The sequence below is a fragment of the Macrobrachium nipponense genome, chromosome 44 (genome assembly GCF_015104395.2).
Source record: "Macrobrachium nipponense isolate FS-2020 chromosome 44, ASM1510439v2, whole genome shotgun sequence".
NCBI lineage: Eukaryota > Metazoa > Arthropoda > Malacostraca > Decapoda > Palaemonidae > Macrobrachium > Macrobrachium nipponense.
The window spans coordinates 20,839,948-20,865,961 of NC_087221.1; the positions used below are offsets into that span (position 1 = coordinate 20,839,948).

Consider the following 26,014-nt stretch of genomic DNA (forward strand, 5'->3'; position numbering starts at 1 on the left):
AGAAAGTTCAGTAAATATGATGATCTTACCAAAGGATAAGGAAAATTTATTTGCAATATCATGAGCTCTCTCTCTCTCTCTCTCTCTCTCTCTCTCTCTCTCAGCCGCGGTTTTTAGTGTCAACTCTGAAAAAACAGACCAATCTGTTTGTTTTTCTGAGCAAAACCCCAACTCTTTCAGCATTTGTGATATACGCCTGTGGAGAATGTCTTCAATTATGACTCCAGTTTTTTCCGGCAAAAATAGCAAACTTTCAGTTCTAGTAATCAACACTTTAAATTAATGTTAAGATTATTTTGATTTTTTTTTTTAGTTCGAGTGAAGATTACTGATGCACATTTAATATTCATACGCATGATAAGTTGCCGATACATTTATCATGCATATAAAGCATTACCTCTTATCTTAGGGGGGTAGTGCTATCAGTGCACCTCCCATGGTGAACTGTAGGCATTACTAAAAGGTGTTTGCAGCTGTTCCTACGACCCTTAGCTGCACTTACTTTTTTGGCTTTTTACTTTACCTCCATTCCTGCTTCATTTTTAGTTTTCTGTAAAAGAAAACTATTGGGATGGCTTTCTCTGTCCGTCCGCACTTTTTCTGTACGGCCTTTTTCTATCCACTTTCAGACCTTAAAAACTGCTGCAAATTGTTATGTTAATCATCCATCCGCCAATCATCAAACATACCAAATTGCAGCCCTCTAGCCTTGGTAGTATTCATAATATTTAAGGTTAAAGTTAGGCATAATCGTGCGTCTGGTAATGATATAGGACAGGCCACCACTTGGACGGGGTTAAAGTTTCATGAGCCACCGAGAGATAGATCTATTTTCGGTGGCCTTGATTACACGTTGGACAGAAAACTCGATTGGGCCGAGGAAGCCTTCACATTTTTTCTGGTTTTTATCTTGCTGTCCAATCTCTGTGGGATTTTCTCCCAGTTCTACTTTGAGATCCCTGTACTTCATCCCACTCATTTTCTGGATCGCTTTATTTTCCTATTTAATCACTCTAACTCCCTCTTCGTGTTGCAACTGAGGGATTTTACTGCCTAAATTTCACAAACCGAATCATATATCACGGTATATGACAAGAACGCCATCATGACCTAACCTCACCGTTTCGGCGCAGCCTGATTTTCTCGGCATAAGGGGCCTTCCTCCTCTGGGCATGGGGAGGTCCTCCTTGCTGAAATGTCTAGACGAATGTCGAGGGGTCACGCTGTCATACATGATCTTGTTCGAGTTTTCACTTTTGTACGTGCTTACTGTGCTACATGTGGCCATGACTCAAAACAAGCCTTATTATTATTATTATTATTATTATTATTATTATTATTATTATTATTATCATTATTATTGTTTGCTGGAAGAAGACCTTCATTAACATAGGTTTTATTGAAAATAATGGCCATTTCATCCGCGTTTATTTTGTATAGAAGTTTCTCTAATAAGGAGAATAGAGAAACTTCTATACAAAATAAACGCAGGTGAAGTAGCCATATTTTCAATAAAACCTTCATTATTATTATTGTTGTTATTATTATTATTATTATTATTATTATTATTATTATTATTATTATTATTATTATTATTATTATTATTGGAGAAATAAATCTACGTTATGTATATGGACTACATATATTTAAAGATAAATCTGAAGAGAGTTTAGGGAATCTGTTCGAGTTCCCTTTCAGTCTCATTGAAAAGGGGAATCAAACAGATTCCCAAATGCTCTCTTTACAGATTTATCTTTATATAATATGTAGTCCATATACATATCTGTGGATTTGTTTCTCCATTTAAAGACTCTTGCTACTAGGAGCATTTTATTATTATTATTATTATTATTATTATTATTATTATTATTATTATTATTATTATTATTATTATTATTATTATTATTATTATCATCTTGATATCCCAGAACGGCGTAAATTAGGAATCCAGCAATAACCCCCAAAAAATAATTTCTAAAGGTTATTATTATTATTATTATTATTATTATGATTGTATTTTCTGGATTAAAAAAAGATACCTGAAGTTTTCCCCTTATCATTTTTCTCGTGAAGAAACCTTCGTGAAGGCCCATCATGCAAAGGGAAATGACAGACTGCGCATGCGAGAAACGCACCGTGCATTCCTGCATTCCGGACGCAGATAAGGAAAAGGAGAAGTTATTTAAAAATGCCTGAATGAATATTTCAGAAAGCAATAATGCTTTACGAGGCATAAAGCCGAGAGTGAGGCGCATTAAAAGTCCGGAGTAATGAGGTGCGTTCAGAGAAAACTTGAAGGAGACTGGGAGAATATGGCGCTGTGACTCACGGCCGTATGAATACCCAATTCAAGACGTAAAGCTGGCGAAGGGGAATGGGGCTATGAAGAACAACCTTCGGGACGCCAATTTAAAAGTATAATTTGCCCCAGGTAAATACTGGAAGAGCAATACGACGAGATCTCGGGAGAATGCTCAGAGAGGTCAGCTCTAAGGCATTCTATTTTCAGAACTATAAAACTTTTGGAAGACAAGGGTCCACAGTGATTAAAAGCACTTCAAGTGAGCTGTTCGAGCGATTGCTGCAACACCTCTGAGTGCTTGGCCAACAGTTGCATCACGCCCTTCAGGCGTCCCAAGGAGGGAATTAACGAATCACGGTAACATCTTTTCCAGTAATGAGATACAGAAATACACTCGTCTTCAATTCGTCAGAGGCCTCTTTCTTGGGGTTACGTGTCCGCGTGAGATTCGAAGAATCTTATCTGCTTAGTGGGGTTCATTCTCTATTTTTTTTTTTTTTAAATAAACATTAAAATTGTGAAGTCTCAATGTTTTTATCGCTATATTTAAAAAATCTTCTCAACTCGCAAGTCTCATTCTCATTTCAAGCAAGCGCCTCTGAGGCGTGATCGGTATGTTCTTGGCCTGCCACCTCGGTGGTCGTGAGTTCGATTCTCGGGCATTCCGTTGATGTGTGAGAGATGTGTATTTCTGGTGATAGAAGTTCACTCTCAACGTGGTTCGGAAGTCACATAAAGCCGTTAATCTCGTTGCTGAATAACCACTGGTGCCATGCAACGTAAAAATACCATACAAATAAACAAACAAACATTTCACCTTTCAAGTTAAAGTAAGTTGACGATTCATTTCAAAAGTCTGCTGAATTCTCATCCATATATTTTCATCCATTTCTGGATACCTTTGCCTGACTACATCATCTCTAAGCGTTTTGGGAACATGAATAGAACTGCTTTTCAGAGAAGACACCGGGGATTTGGGTTGACACCTGCTCACATTGATATCCTGAAACAGAGGTTTCACTTAAACGATTGCATTCGAGGTAAACCTCTCTCTCTCTCTCTCTCTCTCTCTCTCTCTCTCTCTCTCTCTCTCTCTCAATAAGGCTCTCATTCAGGTCCGTTAACTTCTCCAAAGGCATGATGAATATTCATGCAGCGTCGAAGATCATCTGTCGTGTATAAAATGAAGTGGAAGAGAGATAGCTTTGTTTTGTCACACGTTTCTGTAAGGATCGAATTCTTTCATTTTTTCCTTCTTTTGAGGTGTTCGATCAGCTGAAGGAAGAGGAAGGGACGACGGTTTTGACGATTTTCTTTAGTTCTTTATAGACGAAGGTATGAAGCAAGACATTTATTTTTATTCTTTTTTTTTCATTTCGTTTCCATCTCTTCATGTTATCGGATTTAATAATCGTTTTCATGTTTGAAAGTTATCCACAAATTAATATTTTAAGTTTTCTCTTTTCTGTTTAGCACAAATTCTTAATTAGTGCGCATGTCCCATTTCTCGCATTTTACTATGATGACTTTCCGTTTCCTTTCCATATAAATAACGCTGAAACGAGGTTTAAAACAGTTCGTTAATTGATCTAATCTGATGAAAGAGTAATCTCCACAGGGGGATAGTTCCGACAGTGCACCTCATACGGTACACAGTAGGCATTACTTAAGGTTCTTTGCAGCGTCCCTCCGACCCTTAGCTCCAACCTCTTTCACTCCTTTTACTGTACCTCCTTTCATATTCTCTTTCTTCCATCTTACTTTCCAGCCTCTCCTAACAACTGATTCGTAGTGCAACTGCGAGGTTTTCCTCCTGTTGGACCTTTCAAACCATTTTATTGTCAATTTCCGTTTCAGCATTGAGAGACATCAGAGGTCCCAGTGCTTGGCGCTTGGCCTAAATCCTATATTCTCTGCTTTTCTCGGTAGGAGTAACGTAGGGAAGCCATTTAACACTTCGGGTCTTTCTTGCAGAAGGATAAAGAAACGATCGCGTGATAAGGCGCTTTCTTGAACCATTACCGGGCCGTGGGTCCTGCCCATCATTACCCTCCCAGAAACGCCGGCCATGGGCAAAACAAAGCCCCCATTGGCGGAACATATCCTGTTGCCTTGAACGACGCTGACAAATGGCGACGAGGAGGTGACCTCCCTCGCAGGGCCTTTGAGATTCTCTAATGACCTTCCCCATAATGTTAGGAGTACTTAGGGGCGCCAATTACGTGTAGATAGATCATCAGGAATACTTCCATTTGCATCCAGGTCCAGGCTCCTCGTCGCTGTTGCGCCCTCTCCTCTCTCTCTCTCTCTCTCTCTCTCTCTCTCTCTCTCTCTCTCTCCTTCTTCTTCTTCTTCTTCTTCTTCTCTTCTTCGCTTTGAATTTTAGGTGTTCTATACTAACGTCTTAAGGTCTTTTTTTCCGTATCGTTGCTCTTATTTTCATTTTACCTTCTTACTCTCCTTCTTCTTCTTCTTCTTCTCCTTCGCTTTGAATTTTAGGTGTTCTATACTAACGTCTTCAGGTCCTTTTTTCTGCATCGTTGTTCTTATTTTCCTTTTACTTCTACCTTTTCGTTTCCTGACGCCTTTGTCAAATTCTTCTCACTTGACTTTTTTCTCTCCGAAATGTTTCTCCGTCAGTTCGTTTACCTTCTTCTGCCTGTTTGCCTTTGTTTGCCTCTGTTCGGCCGCTCAAGAAGATTGACTTGTGATCCCTCCTCACGCCTTCCCACCCATTACCTCGTTACCCCCATTAAAATTTCCCGTCATTTTCCTCCTACGAAGAAAATACAAAGTGGCAATGCTGGCATTAAGAGATAATCATTGTAGCATGAGTCTTGAAATGAGAAACAAAACCGCAATTATGTATAAGTACAATTATGTCTCAAGATGAATCTGTACAGAAAGGTTTCGGGAAACTATTCGATTCCCATTTTCAATCGAACAGTTTCCCGAAAGCTTTCTGTACAGATTTATCTTGAAATATATGTACCTATACATAACAGCGGTTTTTGTTTCAACAATCTTGGCATTTAATGTTAGGGCACCATGTTTATAAAACTTTTGATGAATGATATGCCACCACCATGTTTATATAACTTTTAAGGATTAATGAATACAGGTCCACCGTGTCTGCATGAAGCCAATAAATTAATTAAATTAATATATATATATATATATTATATATATATATATATATATATACAAAATATACACATTTATATATATAGATAGATATATATATATGTATATATATATATATTATATATATATAATAATAATTAAATAATAATGTCTTTACCTAACACTTTGTTAAGGTTAGTTCGACGTCGCTTATATAGAAAGAATTTTTTTATTATCTTTGAAGCTTTTGTCCTACAATACTTGTTGATGTATCATGTCGTGTTCTCGTGTTTTTTTTTTTTTTTTTTTTTTTTTGTAGCTATAAAGTTCGTCATTTCACTACTTCGACCTACAGGATATCGGGGATTGTGGACCACGTCCAAACAAAGTCGAAGAAAACTATATGGAGTGTTTTCTGTTTCATAGAATTAATACTTTTTTTTGTTCGATAATTTTGTGTCACAGAAAACTATTCCTTAAGGATTCAAATATGACGGCAAACCGGTCAATTGAAAAATAAAATCAGCTCGAAATAAAACAACGAAAACTAAAAACAAATCGAACAATTATCAGCTTCACGTCGAACGGACAAGATGACTAAGAGCAAGAACAATAGCCACTTAACTTTCAAGTGAAGCGAACAACCTATTGGGAAAACAACGTCAACAAGTGAAATAGTCACTTAGTGAAAATTGCTGCGAAAGAACAACTACTTGAAAGTAAAGCAAACAACTTGATGGAAACAAGTGCATTATAGCGATTGAACCAAGTAGCGCTCTCTCTCTTTTGTAACACACGGGAAATAACACACGGCTTGATAACCGTGAGATCTTCGGGCGGAATGATTGATGTCTGTTGGTTGGTAAGAGTCTGGCTGGCTATAATAACAATTAATTGTCTTCGGAGGTGCACCATTGTTCTGAGCGTGAAGGAGTGCCTGTAATTTTCCGAAATTGCTTATATGTGAGTACGTGTGTGTGTATGTGTGAATGTGTGTGTGTGCGTACGGGGTGTGGCTGTGTATGTGTATATCTATGCGAAGATAAGCGTGTGTATGATTCCTTTTAATGAATACGATCATTTTACGACAAATATCCTGATAATCTTCACCTCGTTGAAGCTGCATTCCCCTTTAATCAATCAATAAGGCAATCAACTAACCATGAAAACAATCAATCACTTAATCGTCAATTTTTGTGGCGTCAGATTACTATGTTAAATCACTCAAAAAGCCATTCATAACCAATTTATCATTTAATCAGTCAGTAACTCCTCGTGACCTCAGTTTACTTTGCATAATCATTTATTCAATCATCCACCGGGACTGAATGCAGCTAAAAAACATAAAGCTTATACTTCTCACAGTGATCTTTCATTGAGAAAGATCACTGCTAAAGTAGGCTTTAAAAACAGAAAAATAAGTGAAAACATCTTTCATTACTAGAAAATTATCACCTTAGGAATAGAAGCATAGAAATCAAAATGGGTCATTATTAAAAACATCAGACTGAAAGTACTTACAGAAGATTATGAAAGATAAAGACATGAAATTTGAATAGTTTCATCGCTATAAAACCTTGCTTATCTGAGGGGAAAAAGTAATCCCATTATTTCAGTAAAGAAAATAATATAAGAATGGGAAAATCACAGGAAAAAAATCCACTGGCAGAAAGCGACAGTTATGAAAAAAATTAACTCCCAGATAGTGACTGTATTGAAAAAAATAACTGGCAGATAGTGAATGTTTAAAAAAACTGGCAGATAATGACTGTTTTAGAAAAAATTAACTCCCAGATAGTGACTGTTTTTATAAAAAATAACTGGCAGATAGTGACTGTTTTAGAAAAAAATGAACTCCCAGATAGTGACTGTAAATAACTGGCAGATAGTGACATGTTTTAGAAAAAAAATGAACTCCCAGATAGTGACTGTTTTTTTTTTTTAAATAACTGGCCGATAGTGACAGTGTTTTGATAAGTGATAAACCTCCCTTACGATGACATTAGAAAGTCCAACGGATAAAACTAAATGGACTAAAGATAAGATTCCTAATATATTATCAACAATGATGCCGGTTATCTGACACTTCCTCTGAAAATGATATGAAGCAATGCGGAAAAAATGCAAGATGTAGACTTAATCTACACGCAAGGTAAAAATAGACGATACGTAATCTACATGAAAATGAAAGTGGATAACAAATACTCTTCGAAAAAACTGGGACTATAACTAAACAAATAGCGTCTCATTGGCGTGATCGGTATGGTATTGGCCTGCCACCTCGGTGGCCGCGAGTTCGATTGAGGCATTGAGGTGTGAGAGGTTTGTATTTCTGGTGATAGAAGTTCACCCTCGACGTGGTTCGCAAGTCACGTAAAGCCGTTGGTTCCCGTTGCTGAATAACCACTGGTTCCATGCAACGTAAAAACACCATACAAACAAACAAACAAACTTCTAGTAATTGTACCATTGCACAGAACAATTGTGTATGTGATAAGTTAGATATATATATATATATATATAATATATTATACCTATATATATATATATATATATATAGATAGTATATATATATATATATATATATATATATATATATATATATATATATATACAATAACATACATATATCCAGTGCCTTATTTGTGTATAAGCATTTACATTTATTCTTCCCATACATACACAATGTTCTGGTCGTTACTTGCATTTTATTGACCAGGGCATTTAAGTGCCCAAGAGGTAGAATTCATTTTGATTATGGGGATAAATTTACTAAGATATCTCTTCAGGGCCCTCAGGAATTAGTCAGTGGCATATTGTAAAATCGCAAGAAGATAAATTGTATGTTAATCATTGGGAGGCTATGAATGCGCAGGTTTTGTCTATTCTAAGGAAACCTGGGAAAAACTTGGATACTAGAGGCGAAAAGGTCGACGGCAGGATTTGATTTGCGAAATTTAGGATGTTAGGATGTTGGAGTAGTTGGACAGCAAAATCCTGAAAGTTAAGAAAAAGCAGTTCGAAGGTGGAACCGAGACTAAAGCCCGCAGTTGCACTGAGAAGTTGCAGCTGCAAAGGGAAGTTGTAGTTAAAGAGGTTGGCCAGCAAGACCGAAGAAAGGAAGGGGGGATGGAGGTCAAGTTAAAAGGCTAAAAAGTGGGTTCAGCTAGGAACCAAAGGGACGCTGCAAACAACCCAAAGTAATCAATGCACCTCCCACGGAGCACTGCAGACACTGGCCCCCACGGGGTTGGCCACAGGTTGCTCAAAGACGCCAGAGAACATGCTTCAAGGTGTCAAAAATAAATGCTCAAACATATCAGAAAACAGACCTTGAGATGCTTAGAAACATGTTCAAAAATGTCGGGAAAATGTGCCCGTGTGCCAATGGTTATCCGTCTGTGTCAATGCATCGGGCGCTCCTTAAATCCTGTAAACACCAAATGTTATTTTTCAACGACTGGAATTTCAATATAAAACCTCGTGTTTACTGTATAGATAAGAACTATGTTTTCAGGAATATCAAACCCAACGCCTATTGATATTAAAAGACTTCATCATCATTTGAAAATGTATTTAAATTTGGCAGTGCAAGAAACCTATTGTGTCCAGATACGTACACGAATTTGCACAACCATCTAAAATGTTGGACTTCGAAAGGGACAAGACGTCAAGTCCCGATACTAGGGACGTTACGTACCTACCCTCAGACTACGGAACCTTCGTTCTGTATTTTTACGAGTATACGAGGACCGGTGTTGACAGAAGGATTGGTCCCGGGCTGGAGGAAGACTAGAACATAACCTGTAAATTAATGCTGTTACACACAGTGAGAATAAATAATTAGGTACACATCTATGAAACAAAATTTGAAATAATATTATTTTCTTTATATTTGATTTGTTGTTACCTTCTACCACCTCTTATCAAGCGGGCACCTCTCTCGTGACGAAGGAATGTCAGCCATAAGTAATCATTAAGGGACAGAGGAACACCCAAGTAGAACACCTGCATCGGTAATCAAGGATTCCTGTCTGTGACTAATATATGATCGTAAATCAATTCAAGGCCCTTTATGATTTGCATCTAAGCATTTTCCGATTCTGTGACTAATCACTGATATTTCCGTAAGATATCTTTTTAAACTGCAGGGTTGTATATCGCAAAGGATGACGATCGCCCTTACCTGTAAATGCAGCGAACAAACTCATGGTGTCTTACATACACACTCGGACTAATCGGCAGAGAATTTTGCAATACGTTAACCTTGAACATAGAACCCTTCCTTATTGGAGGCCACTTCTTTCCTACTGCTAATTTCCTGTGCACGAACTCTCGTTAGAGCGGTGGCCTTTTGGGGAAATGATCCTCTTCTATTTAAATAATGCAAAGTAGCGATAATTACAGCTTGAAATAAGGGTGGCATTTTAAGTACACCATTAAGTCTGCTTGATGGCCCGTCACTAACGATGCCTGACACTCTTGAATAAGCGAGCAGCGCGTGATGAGATACTTAGTGACGTATCTCGTTAATGCTTTACACTAACCAACAATAACATATCTACACGACAACTCGCTACCACACTCGTCCCTGTAAACAGACCCTAAAAAAGACCTCCACGCATGACGGAAGTCAATTATTTAAATGCAATCAACGTCAGATGAGTTTTCATGGAATTTACTAAACTAGATCCTGCGACTGACAGTCCCACTTTCTACTGACGGCCTGCAAACGAGAGCTCGTGCTGGCATACGGCCACGGGAATCTAGAACAATAATAATATCCCCTTCTCTCCTCGGTGTTGCTTCCTCCTTGTTTGTGTGCCTCCGTTGGTTGTCACGTCTCACAGTCTTTCTTCCCGACATTCTCTCTGTCTCTGTCTCTTTTTCCTTCCTTAAACCCCCCCCCCCCAACCTCTCTCTCTCTCTCTCTCCTCTTCTCTCTCTCTCTCTCTCTCTGTGTTCTTCGTATTTCCATATATTCTTCGCTGTCCTTCGAACAGGGACACCTGTCTTCTCTACCCTCCTCGTACTCCTCTTTTTCCTTCTCATTTATGCCTTTTCCTTATTCTTTAATCTTTCTTCGTTCCCCCACTTATGGTTTATATTCTGTTTCATTCATCAAAACCTTATAAGGCATAAATGTAAAAATATAGCATTAAGGAATCGAGAAGCATTGTATTGTAAACTGAGTTATCACAAGATCTTATTCCGACAGTCGGGTCTCTGGTGAAGCCATTATGAGACAGGAGTCGCGAGAGCAGAGATAACAGTTCATTTAAAAATAATGAATGTGAAAAAGACGGTAAATGCCATGGCCTTTTCATGAATACAAAGGCAGTCTTTATATGATATAAATCTTTTAAAGGAAAATCAAACATTTTTCCTGAAAAATATAAAAATATGCTGATGGATTTGCTGATTACATATTAGTTGATTTAGGAGAGAAAAATAGTGATCAACTAAGGGAAATGTACTTTGAGGAACACCAGCAGCGGCGAGCATCTCGTTTAAGAACAGTTAAGAAATTGAGTCACTCTTACATGTTACGGCCTAAATATGAAGGAAGTGCAAAATTGGAATTTATGTCGTGATGTTTTGACGTCTTCCGTGATATCTGACAGTATGACTCAAGTCATCAAGTACAGAGATGTAGTACTTTATTAGTGATGCTATGGCAAAGCCAGTTTAACCAAGGACTTACAAGAAAAAATAAAAAGGTCCTTCTTCATATTTGATCGTGGTACCTCGGATATGCTGATGAAAGTCATGGTCATTATCGCATGCACAGCCTCATTATCCCTCTTAAATGTATGATAAGATCATCGCAACATCGAACGGGCGAGACATGATCTGTGGCCCGCTTTTTTTTTTATCCCACGGACCCAATAGCAGCCTGAAAAAAATCAATTTAGCTCGCAAATTCATCTCATATTCAAGATCCTCAGATTACAGAATATCCTGATAAGATATTTTGGACTTGCTATATATTATCAGGGTATATGGAGACCTTGAATACGAAAATATCATTACACACACATACATACATGTATAAATTTCTGTGCGCACGTATTTATGTATATGAATATATGTGTGTATATATATGTGCTGCAGATTTATAGCGTCTATCGAAAATCATTGAAGAGGTTGTCGGCTTATTTCTTTTAGACTAAAATACGCTTTCCCCGGGTCATTTTCGCTGGTCGTGAAAAGGCTCTTATATACTAGCTCTTTGGCATAGTAAGGTTCGGTATTAAAGATAAGAAAGTTGGTTTTCTGAAAGTTAAGGTGGCGATATTATTGTAGTTTAATACCAGTGCTCGATATTGTTTTTTTATGCTGTGCTATGAAGCCTCCTTAATATAACTAATACGAAAATCATACTCAAATCTATCTCAAGGTTATGGTTGCGTTTTTTTTTTTAACACGCATTCCCATGGGGCAGTACTGCAATCGGCACTCACTGGTGTGGTTATGGCATTAAAGTGATTAACCGTGTTGGCTTATATCAGCACAGTTATTTTCGTGCATCGCGTCTGTTGCCAACCAAATGTACTGGGTAACTGGAGCATCACGTTTTCTGGCGATATGTCATATGCAGATCGTTCTCCAGTACTGTAACTTGAGCATCACGTTTTCTGGGATATGTCTATGGATCGTCTCCAGTACTGTACTGTTTTTTTGGGAATTGCTGAAGTCTCTTCCCTTCGCTCTTCTGAACTTTAAGTCTTTGACGCTAAAGGGCCCCATACACTGAACGATTGTCTGAACGACTGTCTGAACGATTGTCGTTATCGACCCACACACACACTATTCAGACAGTATGAACGATCTCCGCACCGATTTCAGTCTGAACAACGATTTTGTCTCTGGAAGTCATGGCATCAGCTCTGGAAGAGACGCGCGCGATAGCGTTAAATCGGCAGACAAACCCATACATTGAACGATCTGTGTATGACAGACTTAAGTCGCAAGCCAGCAACTTGTCGCGACATTCCCGCTGAGATCGTTCAGACACGAAGCTCCGCCCACTTTTGCATTCAGACAAGCCCATACACAGTGTTTTTGCGAACGATACAGACAGTCGTTCAGACAATTGTTCATTGTATGGGGGTCGTAAGTCAAAGTTCTAGGTCGCTTCCTACCAGTCTAGAAAGAACCGTGGGCATTGAGATCGGTGATTATGACGGCACAGAAGACGAACATATTACAAAATTAGCTATAGAATTAAATATTCCTTTGGAAGGTTTTCAAAGTGCTCAAAAACAGACATTGGATAAAGTTTACTAAAATAATGTCAAGAAACCTAAAGATATGTCATATCTTCAGAATCCAATCTATCGGTTGGCGACAAAAACCAAACTGCTCTCGATACCAGCTACCAAATATCTCGAAAGACATTTTGAATCATCACCAAAAGCCCGGAGACTGAAATTTGGTTCAGGGCAAACAAACCATCCCGTACGTTCTGCGTCATTCTCTTGACTGAAAAAAAGTTAAATCTTTCCCGTCTTTTAAAATGTAAGCTTTGCTTCCGTGTGGATTCTATCGCTGTCGGTGTTTAAGCCATGATAGTCGCCCACCAAAACCACTGTGGTTTTATTATTGTGTTGTTACTCCTCCTGTCATTGTTTTTACCCACATCATTGTCATCCATTGTTGCTTTTGTGTTTGTGTTTTTTCCTTTTCTTTAAAAAAGAAAATGGTATATTCTGCTTCCTAGCCTTGAGAGGGGTTGGCGTTTGCAAGGGCTGGCAAAATTCCCAGCTCACTTTTCGTCTTTGTCAATTATTTTTCCTAAAATTTTCCCTGTGCAATAATCTACTAAGTAATAGTGGTGATGATGGCTAAATGAAATTAGTTAGTATGGCATGCGCAGAAATGTTTACGTTTACATGATGAACAACGACTCGCTTCATCATCGTAAATACATGAATACTAAGAAAGATTTGCTACAGTTATTTATCATGGACTGGAATCCTGTCATGAACAAAGCAAGTGGATGACGCCATCGAAACTATGAACTCATTGTGTCATAAAAATCCACAATTACATAGCAAAATATATACATTACGATATAATTTTGGATTTTTGCGACATAGATTGTTCTTTGCGAAACTGTGAATTTCTTAGCGATGAGCTCATTAACATTTGGTCATAAATATTTCATAAATTTCCAAGTCCTAAAAGCTCTGGTTGACATTTCATTTTTCCTGTAAGGGTGGAGGGAAATTCTTTCCACACAAAAGAAGACCAGCCCGTTTTAATTTAATTGGTATACTGAATTTAGAGGCTATGTTTATGTTCAGTTATATTGTATTTCCACTTGTTAAATGTTACCTTTCTTACACCTTAACTTATGAGACAAATGATGATTCCCTTTGAAAATACAAATTATATAATATTACGTGTTTTTTTTTCCGTCCAATAACTATAATGCCTGACGCCAGTTGGGTATTTCAACCAATAACCATTACGGTTTCCTTCCTCTAACGCCTTTCTCAGGTTGCGAAGAAAATAAATATTTCTGAAAGTAATACGATAACATTGAACAAAGTTGGTTTTGTTTTGCAAGGTTGATGACCTCCTGAGTTATGATGACTGGTAATGAACTGCTTTTTAGTAAGGGGATAGGCAAATAGCCCTTTAGTTATCTTGTAATGTTTTCTCTTCTCTTTTTTCAGGTGAATGACACAGCAGTCATGCATGATTTCGTCAAAAGGTGATGTTCGTTAACGATGCAAATGTTGAAACTAAGTACCGAAGAATTATTATTGTAGTCTTTTCTGCCACCATCAATAATATCATCGCTATCGTTTTTATTGTTATTGTTATTATCATTAGTAGTAGTATAAGTAGTAGTAACGCGTATCCTGTCAACATTCATAAACAACGCATTATATAATTCAATTTTCGTATAAAGGGTCTCAACTTTCATATGACCTAATTCAAAGACTTTACTTCATTTAAGAACATCTCACGAAACCCATTATTATGAGTAACATCAAGCTTTGACGTAAAGAAAGAAACGCCCCAAATGGATGGTTCTTTAAAACTACTGCTTTTATTTCTCGGCTTCATGTTTTCTAAGATGTTCTCAAATCCTGCTATGATTTCCCATGATGTAATTGCTGATATCTTCTTAATTGCCGTTATTTTTTTTAGAGTACATGTCTTCATTTTAGTGTATTCTAAAACACTGCTATTACTAGCTCTCAAATTTTAGCTCACATGTATTCTTAACTACTGCTATTTCCTGAATTATTCGTTATTTCTGCTATTACTAGGTTCCGTGAATAAACGTCGCCCATTTGTCTATGAACATAGATATTACTTTTATATATCTTGACGATTAACCCCTCAGAGATCATGTACCCCTCCTTTAGTTATTATTTTCAAATTTCGCAAGAGATAATTTATACCATTCAAAGGTCTCCTGTGTGCTGTTCTTCGTAAAAAAAAAGAAAAAAAAGAAAAAGAAACTATCCATTTCGTCACATCGTTAACTGCCTGAACCGTTTTATCTAATTACGTCTCCTTTTCTGTTAATCAGTTGACCATTTAAGATCCATCGTGTTAATTATATCTGCTAAACTCCAAACTTCAGCTTCAGAAAGTAATGAATAAATTAAACGAATACAAAGATAATAAACCGAAAAATATTTTTAACTGTGTCTGAGTGACTGTCACCTTGAGAATTTAGTCACAAATTAAAAAATGCATCAAATAAACGAATTTGCCGGATACTGCCTTGCATGGGTATGAAGACTATTAGAGAGAGAGAGAGAGAGAAACGCATTAAGTACGCCTGCGCCACTTTTGTTGGGCGGTTCCCACGCATGAAAATGATGATCCAAGCAAGCATTTTCCATTTGCCCTGTCTTCTCATTCACTGCAGTCCGATTGTTGTCTTACTCTGTGGCAGAGAATTTATTGCATGAGAGAGCGCGCACGATCTTTGGCTCAATAATTCTCTTTTTACGTCGGCAGCCTCGAAATTAACATATTCTTGTGATCATGGGATAGTTTTTATTTCTCTATTTCTTGTTAGTATTTATTTTATTTTTTAGTTTTGGTAATTTTGTCTCGACTGACTCAGGTGTTAAGTTACGTACCCACTGGTTCGTCGACTGATGTGGTTCGTAGCCAAATCTGAGAAGCACTCAGGACTAGCAACCTCATCCCATTAAAGGTTTTTCTCTGATTCGTAAAATTAACCTCTGGAACCATCCTGGAGTATAGTTGATAGATAATGATATATATATATATATATATATATATATTATAATAGTATATATATATATATATATATAGTATAGAGAGAGAGCGAGAGAGAGAAGAGAGAGAGAGAGATAGAGAAGAGAGAGAGAGAGGAGAGAGAGAGAGTGTATATATAATATATAGGATATATATAGGATATATATATATATATATATATATATATATGTATATATATATATATATATAAATATATATATATATATATATATATATAATATATATGAAGAACAAAAATTCCACGAAGGTAAGAGAAACGCAGAGTTCTGATAGGCCTTTCGAATTCCTGTCCTCTACTTGAGCAGGCAAGTCGGTTAAGTAAAGGACAAGAAGTCGAAGGCCTTGTAGAATTTTCGTTTCTCCTTCCTTGGAATTTGTCATTATTTATGTATATATTCACCAAGTTCCATTTTTCCTGATTTAATTATACAATATATATATTATATATATTATATATATATATATATATATATATATATATATATATATATATATATCTGTGTGTGTGTATACTGTAAGCTTATGGTGAAAAGAGTCGTTGTCTATTTGTGTTTGAAAATATTTTAATGCGTGAAACTCTGAATATCCCAGTTTAAGCGGTGAAGTATTCTCTCTCTCTCTCTCTCTCTCTCTCTCTCTCTCTCTCTCTCTCTCTTAAAACCCAGTTATTGAGACATCATCCCAAAGGTTGCCTCACGTGCTATCGAAGTATCCTTGTGGGAATCGGAGATCTTTATCGGACTCTCGATGACGCTAATGCCGAGATCAAGATCTCTTATCAGCCGAAGGAAAGACACCTCACAATGGGGAATGAATCCTATCTTGAAAGGAATGATTTTACGCCTGAAAGCACGAAATCACCCTGAAAGCGGCCTTTTTCATTCCTCGGCACCTCGCTGGAAATGTACTTTATCCATTGGGAAAGCGGGGAACTGCCTCCGCTGTTTCAGTGTTTCAGCGCTGCCATTGTCTTGAGAGCTTCACATTGTCTCAGAAATCATTTCTCTTGCACTTGCCTTTTCAGGAGAACTTTTTTTTGGCACATTTCTGCTCTCTTTGGGAGTGGAAAACTTGTGTGTCTTTCTTTGGAAACAAAGTGTTAGAACAGTTTTGGATTCCCCAAACATTCTTGTCTCTTTTTGAGAAACAAAACGCGTTTATAGACGGAAGACATTGCTGCCCTATTTGGAATCAGAAGACTAACGCCTTTACAGAAAACATTACTGTCTCTTAATTGAATTTAGAACTAAGCCATTTATTTTAGTTCTGCCATTGGCATGCCTTTCTTTAAACAAGAAAATAGACCCATGAAGATTTGAAACCAACCTTTTCAATAATTTCACAGTTCTTTATTCACGTGCAGAAACAAGAGATGAAAACTACTACATTTTCCAAAGACGTTTCTTTATCTGAACATAAAACTGGGAACGTTGCTATCTATCTTTGCACGAAAAAGATTTTTGATTTATTGCTTTAGAAAGTTATGCATTAAAACCACTGCTTTCATGTGAGACTGTGCTACATTGTTGAAAGCAAAAAATCATGATCATTGCTTTCGGCCAAGCAATTAGTATACCATCGATGAGCATAGTCAAACCTATCATAAACTTTTTAACCTTATTTTCCTGATTTCCACCCATCCTCTCTCTCTCTCTCTCACTTTGTCACTTTCTAACCCTCGAAACAGTGGTGGCCCCCCCCCCCAACCCCAACCCCGAAAACAAGAGATATATGACCTGTTTCACTTGCTTATCTGGTTTATCATCTCGAGGTAGGAGGCAGGTGAGAATCCCATCACGACTCTGTCATCAAGAGATGCTTGCAAGATTGCAATACCAGATGGGGATGCATGCACCTGATTGCTCCATTGCTACTTCTCTGGTAAGGGTCTCTCTCTCTCTCTCTCTCTCTCTCTCTCTCTCTCTCTCTCTCTCTCTCTCAAACAAATTATACTTCAGTTGTTGGTCAACATTTGACGATAATTTTAGTTCATTGTCAGTCCTGGATTGATTTGCTATAGGACTCTCTCTCTCTCTCTCTCTCTCTCTCTCTCTCTCTCTCTCTCTCTCTCTCTCTTAAACAAACTATACTTCAGTTGTTGGTCTACATTTGACAATAATTTTAGCTCATTGTCAGTCCTGGATTGATTTGTTATAGGACTCTCTCTCTCTCTCTCTCTCTCTCTCTCTCTCTCTCTCTCTCTCTCTCTCTCTCTCTTTTAAACAAACTATACTTCAGTTGTTGGTCTACATTTGATAATAATTTTAGTCCATTGTCAGTCCTGGATTGATTTGCTATAGGACTCTCTATCTCTCTCTCTCTCTCTCTCTTAAACAAACTATACTTCAGTTGTTGGTCTATATTTGACAATTTTAGCTCATTCAGTCCTGGATTGATTTGTTATAGGACTCTCTCTCTCTCTCTCTCTCTCTCTCTCTCTCTCTCTCTCTCTCTCTCAAACAAACTATACTTCAGTTGTTTGTCTACATTTGACAATAATTTTAGTTCGATGTCAGTCCTGGATTGATTTGTTATAGGATCTCTCTCTCTCTCTCTCTCTCTCTCTCTCTCTCTCTCTCTCTCTCTCTCTTTTAAACAAACTATACTTCAGTTGTTTGTCTACATTTGACAATAATTTTAGTTCGATGCCAGTCCTGGATTGATTTGTTATAGGACTCTCTCTCTCTCTCTCTCTCTCTCTCTCTCTCTCTCTCTCTCTCTCTCTCTCTCTTAAACAAACTATACTTCAGTTGTTGGTCTACATTTGACAATAATTTTAGCTCATTGTCATTCCTGGATTGATTTGTTATAGGACTCTCTCTCTCTCTCTCTCTCTCTCTCTCTCAAACAAACAAACTATACTTCAGTTGTTTGTCTACATTTGACAATAATTGTAGTTCGATGTCAGTCCTGGATTGATTTGTTATGGGTCTCTCTCTCTCTCTCTCTCTCTCTCTCTCTCTCTCTCTCTCTCTCTCTCTCTTATTGCTTTGCTCTGTTACAGAAAGCCAAGTTTCTTCTATGAAGGAAATGAAAGCCCTTTCACAAAGATCAATATGACATTTCCTTCTCATATTGTGAAATGATAACTTCATTATAAGACCTCCCACATGCTTGACATGAACATGACGTTCGTTACTATTTCTTCTTCTATTTCCAGTCGTGCTTCCTTCCTCTCTCTTTCCTTCTTCTTTAGGTGTTCCCATTTATTCTTTCGCCCCATTTTATGTTTTTTCCTCTTCTTCTACCTTCTACATTTTCCCCGTCTTTTCTCCCATCTCCAATTTTTCTGTTGCTTTTTTTCCCTCTCCTGTTTCTTTCTCTGTATAGTTTTACACCCTCTTAATTCCTGTTATTTCCCTTTTTCCTTCCTTTTATCTTTTTCCTCCTCTTCCTATTTATCTTTTTTTCATTTTTCTTTCTCCTTTTTTCTTCATTTTTTCAGCTTCTTAATAATTCCCACTTACCCTCCCCCCCTTTTTCTTGCTCGTCCCATACCTCCTCTCCGTTTTCTCCATCTCATCCTATTTCCACCTATTCCTTCCTTTCCCTTTGAATGCTCCCAGTCCCGTTCCCTATCATTTCACTGGCCTCCAGTGTAGTTCCATTTTCCTAAGTCTATGCAGATGATGAAGGATGTCATAACCCTGTATTGTAATAAACTTTTAAGTTTTCATCTGAAACGAGTAGTTTTTATGGCCTGGGAAAAATCGTTTTTCCGAGGCCATGTTCGTGTTTAGAAACCCAGAGATCAAGGCTCGAGCTCTCTCTCTCTCTCTCTCTCTCTCTCTCTCTCTCTCTCTCCCCAAAACTATACCAGGAAAAATAAGGAAAGCACACAGGACATTAATCCACTACGCACCAGCATCGATAATGCAGCGTCTATTCAATGCGTTGCCAGCTCATCTGAGGAATATATCAGGAGTGAGCGTAGATGTGTTTAAGAATAAGCTCGACAAATATCTAAACTGCATCCCAGACCATCCAAGATTGGAAGATGCAAAATATACCGGAAGATGTACTAGCAACTCTCTGGTAGACATTAGAGGCGCCTCACACTGAGGGACCTGGGGCAACCCGAACGAACTGTAAGGTCTGTAAGGTAAGGTCTCTCTTAAACGAGAAAGTTATGCGTTATTGAGAGAGAATCCTTTCTTCTCTAAATGTCGATCTTTTCGTAAATACAGCCAAAATCTAACTCCCCTTTTCTGTAAAGAGAAAGTTCTCTCTCTCTCTCTCTCTCTCTCTCTCTCTCTCTCTCTCTCTCTCTCTCTCTCTCAATTTTCGTATGTCATTGACAATATGTGTGATTGTGTCACTGCTCGTTATCAGGTAATTAGAGCAAATGTAAGCAATCTATAGAAAAAGCCGAGAAGTTTTTTAAACAACTGACGTACATTACAAGAGGTACATATCTCATTTTTCTAGCCCGATGTACATTCATGAATATGCGTTTAAATATTCATTTCATTTCCAAAGAACTTAATGTGATTTAATTTACTTATGAAAAGGGCACAGGTTTTGCAAGTTTTCAAGTGCACAGCTTCCTTTGGTATATTTTTTTTCCAAAAATTGCTAATTCTCTTCCAGGTCACTGAAAATTTCATATTGTCCTCATCTGATTTTTCCGAAAGCATTGTATGTCTGTTATCCGCCATTCCCGAAGTTTTTTAATTCCTCCATCCTGTGTCACCTGAAAGATTATATTTCGCTCAAGTGATCTCTTCGAAAATATTTTCAAGGCTTTTATTTGAGGAGTCCCTCCTTTTGTTATTTTTATTTTTGGAGGGGGTGGGGGAGACTCAAAGTTATTTCGTCTAATAATTAATCTTGTTATCCCATTTCTATGTATCTTCAGTGATGCGTATCCATTCAAAGTCTATTTTCTAGAGATGTGTACTTTCCGGGCGGTTTGGTAACACCAACGAGGCAACTCCATTGCGCAGAATTTTATGGAGATCAGCTAATCCCATAAGGCTTCATTCAAGCTTCGGACAGAATGTTCTCCCTTCTTTTGTTTTTATCTGATTCTTGTTTGTCATGTGCGGGTTAAAAAAAATGGTATGTGGTTCCCTGCCCCATCGCCATTCTCAGACAAAAATCATTTATATTTTTCTCCTTGCTCTGGATTTCATAATCACAAAGAATCTGTCTTTCCTACTAAGGCTGTGTCCAAAGTTATATTCTCTCACATCTGTGAAACGGACAGTTTCAAACAAAGCGCCTCAGTGGCGTGGTTGGTATGGTGTTGGCGTCCCACCTCGGTGGTCACGAGTTCGATTCTCGGCCATTCCATTGAGGAGTGAGAGATGTGTATTTCTGGTGATAGAAGTTCACTCTCGACGTGGTTCGCAAGTCACGTAAAGACGTTGGTCCTGTTGCTGAATAACCACTGATTCCATGCAACGTAAAAACACCATACAAACAAACAAACAAACAAAACAGTATCAAACAATAAACTTAAAAAGATAAAGTTCTGCACCTTTTCTAAAAATGAAAGCAGCTTCCATAAGGCAGAAAATGTGAATTAGGCTTGAGCCCAAAATAACATAAAGGAATATCGTGAACGGTTTCCTTTTAAACGTTTTCAAAACTTATTAACTTGCTTTTATTCGAACTGAGAAACAAAATGAAATCGCCATTCATGCCTCGGAGCGTGCATGGTCAATTCCAAGAAAAACTACAGTTACTCATAACATTATCAAATAACGTCGTATTTGCAGAAACCTCGGGGTACCGAGGTGTCCCAAGGCCTTCGCATGCGCCAACGAATGAGGGAAACGCTGCTACATACCACCATCATAGTCATTTGTTGATAACACATTTATCATCTTTTCCAGGCATATTTTCCAGCTCTTCCATTTTGCATCTGCAGCATCATCATTATCACCTCCAACGTCGTGTGACGCAAAGGGCCTCGAGTTTTGTACTTCCTTTTCATCCTTAGCATTTAAAAACCGGGATACTCTTAAAAACACCGCATATGCCCGTAACTGCAGTCCATTGCTACATTTATCATTGTAGGCATGTACTTATTTTTATATGCTTTATGGCACAATAGACCTTGCATGTGGACATTTTGTTTTATGAATATGCGCCTATTTTCTGACCACATGACCAAGATTACAGCACCTAAGTGAACAAAGAACAGATCGACGTCGAAAGGAATAAAAAAAAAAAACAGAGAGGGGGGAGCACGTGACAGATAACATTCAGGACGTGATAGGGATTAACGAGAAGATGATGCAGCATCTCTTCTGCCTTCGATATCCGAATGATCTCTCTCTCTCTCTCTCTCTCTCTCTCTCTCTCTCTCTCTCTGTCTTTATCAAGCCTCTTTTATCTGCACACGGCCGTTCCGTATATCAAGTATAAGGAAGATCCGTACGTTTCTCACTCGTTAGAATATCGCTGTGTATCTAGAGTACCCTTCAATGTCGTCATGATGCAAGCATATTATCAGCAAAGATTATCTGTGCTTAAGCAATGTCCCCAAATGCGGAAGTGTATGTCATAAGTATGTCCAGGTATATTCAGTTATAGAAAGAAGCACAGTCCAGGACTGCTTACTTTTTGTTTAAATATCTAGTCTGGAAATCATTTTGTCCACATAGTATCAGGGAGATAATTGTGTTATTCTCACTGAACTTGTGTCGACCTGATAACGTGAACCGTTACTCCTGCTGGCTGTAAATATTTGCTGGTTTGTTTATTCGCAGAAAACGGATATTATTCTGCCCAGAAGAGAGTTATTTCAGTCCTACGTGCAAACGGTTTCGTGACAAATGTTAGGAGGACCCAAGTGAATCAAATGCCATGCTCGTCTCAAGCCATAACCCACAATTTTTGCGGAAATTTCATTTCTCGATAATCTCCTATAACGCCCTGAAGAAAAAGGGGCGTGCTGGGGACAGGGCGTCGGGTGTTGGGCGTCGGGAGATGGTCGGATGAGTCTTGGTTGGTGACTGTTGATGCTGGGAATGATTTAGACACCGGATGCTTCTGCAAGCGTGAGAATCCCCGGACTTCGTGACAAAAGTGAAGGAGAAGAGGAATAAGGAGAAATCGGGGACGACGATTAGAGGGATAAGGAGGAGGAGGAGGAGGAGGAGGAGGAGACGGGTAAAGGGTAGGGTATAAGGGCGAGGAAAGAGGGAGATGCACAAGTCGATAAGGACATAATTCACGAAGATGTGGAGGACTGGGAAACCCCAACTCTCTCTCTCTCTCTCTCTCTCTCTCTCTCTCTCTCTCTCTCTCTCTCTCTCTCTCTCTGCCAGGGGATATGAAACGGAACTTGTAAAATATTTAAAACTCCTCATCCACCGTCATTTCCATAGACGTTCGCCCTCATTCATCGTCTTGATATGCCAGTGTCATTTGCTATACAGCCTAACTTTTTTTTCCTCATATTCTTCCCTTCTTTAGTGTATTTCATGATTTGCTCTTCCTTGCCGAACCCTTTTAATCATATTCTTTCATTTGTGTGTTGCTTTCCTTCTATCAACTGGCTTTCGGACACACTGGAAACGACAGAATAGTAACAATTTTAGAACTGTAATTCGTGATGTTAAGAAAGATAATGCAGCTGTTTTTAAAGCTTTTAAACCTTTTTCAGTTTTATTTCCTTTACCTTTTGTGACTTTAACGTCACGAAAAAGATATTAGGAGAATATTTCTTATGTGTTAATTAAAGGCGCCTTTTTCCCTAATGCCTCATTGAAAGAAGTTATGGATAGGCAATAACAAATGGAGATGCACAGACGTGTCGGCTTCTGATACCAAGCAATACCAAGATTCACTTTCCTAGTATTATTTATTATTATTATTCAGAACATTAGAAATGAGTATATAAGAGGATCGACAAAGGTAGTTGAAATATCAAAGAAAATACAGGAGGGAAGGCTTCGAAGAGAGGAACATCATGTTGGAAGACATACGATGGAAATGGAAGTGCTGGGTAGAAGGAAGAAGGGAAGACCAAGAAAGAGATGGCATGATCGTGTAGGGGAAGATATGCTATGGAAAGGTATTAACGAGAACGATGCACAGGACAGAAATCGATGGAGACGACTCATTCATAACGGCGACCCCATATAAAAATGGGTTAAAGCTGGGAAGGAGGAGGAGATTCAGAAGATAAAACCTATTCGTATGGAACAAGCTCCCCAGGGACAACTGCCTTGGAATCCAAGCTTCCAAAGAGTATTGTGTTCATTGGGAAGAAGGAAGACGAGGTAAAGGGAAATGCAGAACAATACCCTTTTACAAAGAACGGTTATGTCGTCACAGCCAACATGCCAAAACCGTCCAGGATATTAACCCTGCAGCCCAGCCCACCCCCACCCCCAGCCCCAGAGAATTCACGACACCTGCTTTTGTCAAAATCTCGTGCCTTTTCGCAGTTGCGAAAGAATACGTGTGCTGAGGTAATAACTTGCCACCCCACACACACACACACACACACAACCGCCCTCTGCCCAATCATCTTCGGTTGTCTGAGGAGACTTCATGTTGTTCCTGTCACTCGACTCTGCTTCAGTAGTTTTACTGCCAAGGCGACCTTGGTCTCAGCCACTCAGCGGCGATTACCACTGATTCAATTGTTGTTTACCGCCCGTTTTTATGGTACTCTTTAAAACCGCTCTTGGGCGGGAGAATCCTGTTTACCGCGCTTTGACGGCAAAATCCAATTTACATATTCACGGTGATGTATTCTTGTAGGGGAACTTACATCATCAGTTCGCGTGAAGCGACTTTTTCCCCTTTCTTTTTAAAGAATCCTCTCTTTATTTTTATTAAGGATGTTTTGAAGAAATTTTTCTGTAATTTTACTCGTTTTGTTTCTTCCCGTAAGTTTGGGAACAGAGTTACGGTGAAAGTACATTGTATTTATTTTAAAACGACGTAATTTTGTTTTTACCCAAACATTTATTATAGAGATTACCAAATTATTATTTAAACAGCATCAGACATGCAATCGAAATTTTTATTGTAAACTAAACATTTAACGAAGAATATCCAATGTATTGTTGTTGATTTGGGTTTAAACAAGCATCATTTTGGTAAAGAAAATAATTGTCCACATAATCGAAAAACTCCGTGAAATCGCGATTTCTCATTTTGGATCAACGGAAGAACTATTCGCTTGTCAAGGAAGTATAGCAGAAAGAGAGGGGTGTATGCGAAACTGATCTTATTTTACAGAATTATGCCGATTATATGAGCAGTAGTATATGGATGTCACTCCAATTCCTTAGCTTTAAGACGATGGACTGAAAGAATGTCTGCATCTGTGTAAGAGAAAAGATCAATTTATTACGAATTCTTGAAGGATTTGTTGCTTGCTTTTTGAATGAACTGTTATGCAAGAAACCTTCGACACGAATCACTTGGAATCCCGATGACAAGACGTGTACAGTTAAGGAGATGATGCAATACCAAAACTGCATCTGCCTGCGTCAGAGGGTAATTTTAGAATCTGGTATTCTGCTCAAGTAAAGTTAATTGTCCACAATAGATTAGTTTATAGTGTTAATATATTACAATATGTTAGTATATTTGCCACTTTTTAGTTACTATTGGCTATTGCAAATATTACAAATGATTATATGTCACTATTTTCCCCATCGATTTGAGGAACGGTGAATTTTTTACCGAAGAATGTCTGCTGTAAATAAGAGCCAAACTGCAGGTGAGAAATGTAAGAGGGAAAGATATTCTAACCACAGGTAGACAAGTTCTAAATACATCAGGAACACCAGTCAAATAGTAAATAGAAATGAAATACCTGGCCCCCGCCCCAATCCCCACCAACCCCCACCCCCCCCACCCTTTTTTTTTTTTTATTTCAACAGTCCAAGCCGTAATCGACGTTATTCTTCAAAGATGTAAGGAATTGCATATCCGAAATCTCAAAACATTACAGAAAAGTTTTAAGAGTTATTAATGAGAAATTCAAAATCCAGTGACGCAGGTTTTGTCAGCCTTATGGCAAGACACTCTCCAGATCAGTACCTATAATTCTTAACAGGATTTTCACGATGAGTTCCAGACTGGAATTTTTGAGGTATTGGCGAAATATCAAGAATGGGAGCGTCTGCATAAGAGAAAATACGACAAGATTTGCCTAAATGATTTGAGGAATATAAAAGCGTAAATGGCTGTAAGGATAAGAGAGAATCCTGAGGAACACCTTCAATATAAAGGTCGGATTTGGAGCTGATGTGGCGTTATCAACTGGTCCGCTAATATAGTGGTTAGTCTCGTATATGCCACTCAGATGTCGCGGGTTCGCGTCTCCCTCAGGGC

At 38.2% G+C, this 26,014-nt stretch overlaps 1 protein-coding gene across 1 annotated transcript in view; it reads left to right on the top strand.

The window, feature by feature from the left end:
• Positions 1-26,014, top strand: part of LOC135204074 (mannose-binding protein C-like) — a 226,400-nt gene that overhangs the window by 183,988 nt on the left and 16,398 nt on the right. Inside the window, exon 5 of the mRNA XM_064234057.1 lies at positions 14,110-14,147. Within this exon, the coding sequence (XP_064090127.1) occupies positions 14,110-14,117 (8 nt within the window). The 3' untranslated portion in view covers positions 14,118-14,147. The remainder of the gene's footprint in view (positions 1-14,109; positions 14,148-26,014) is intronic.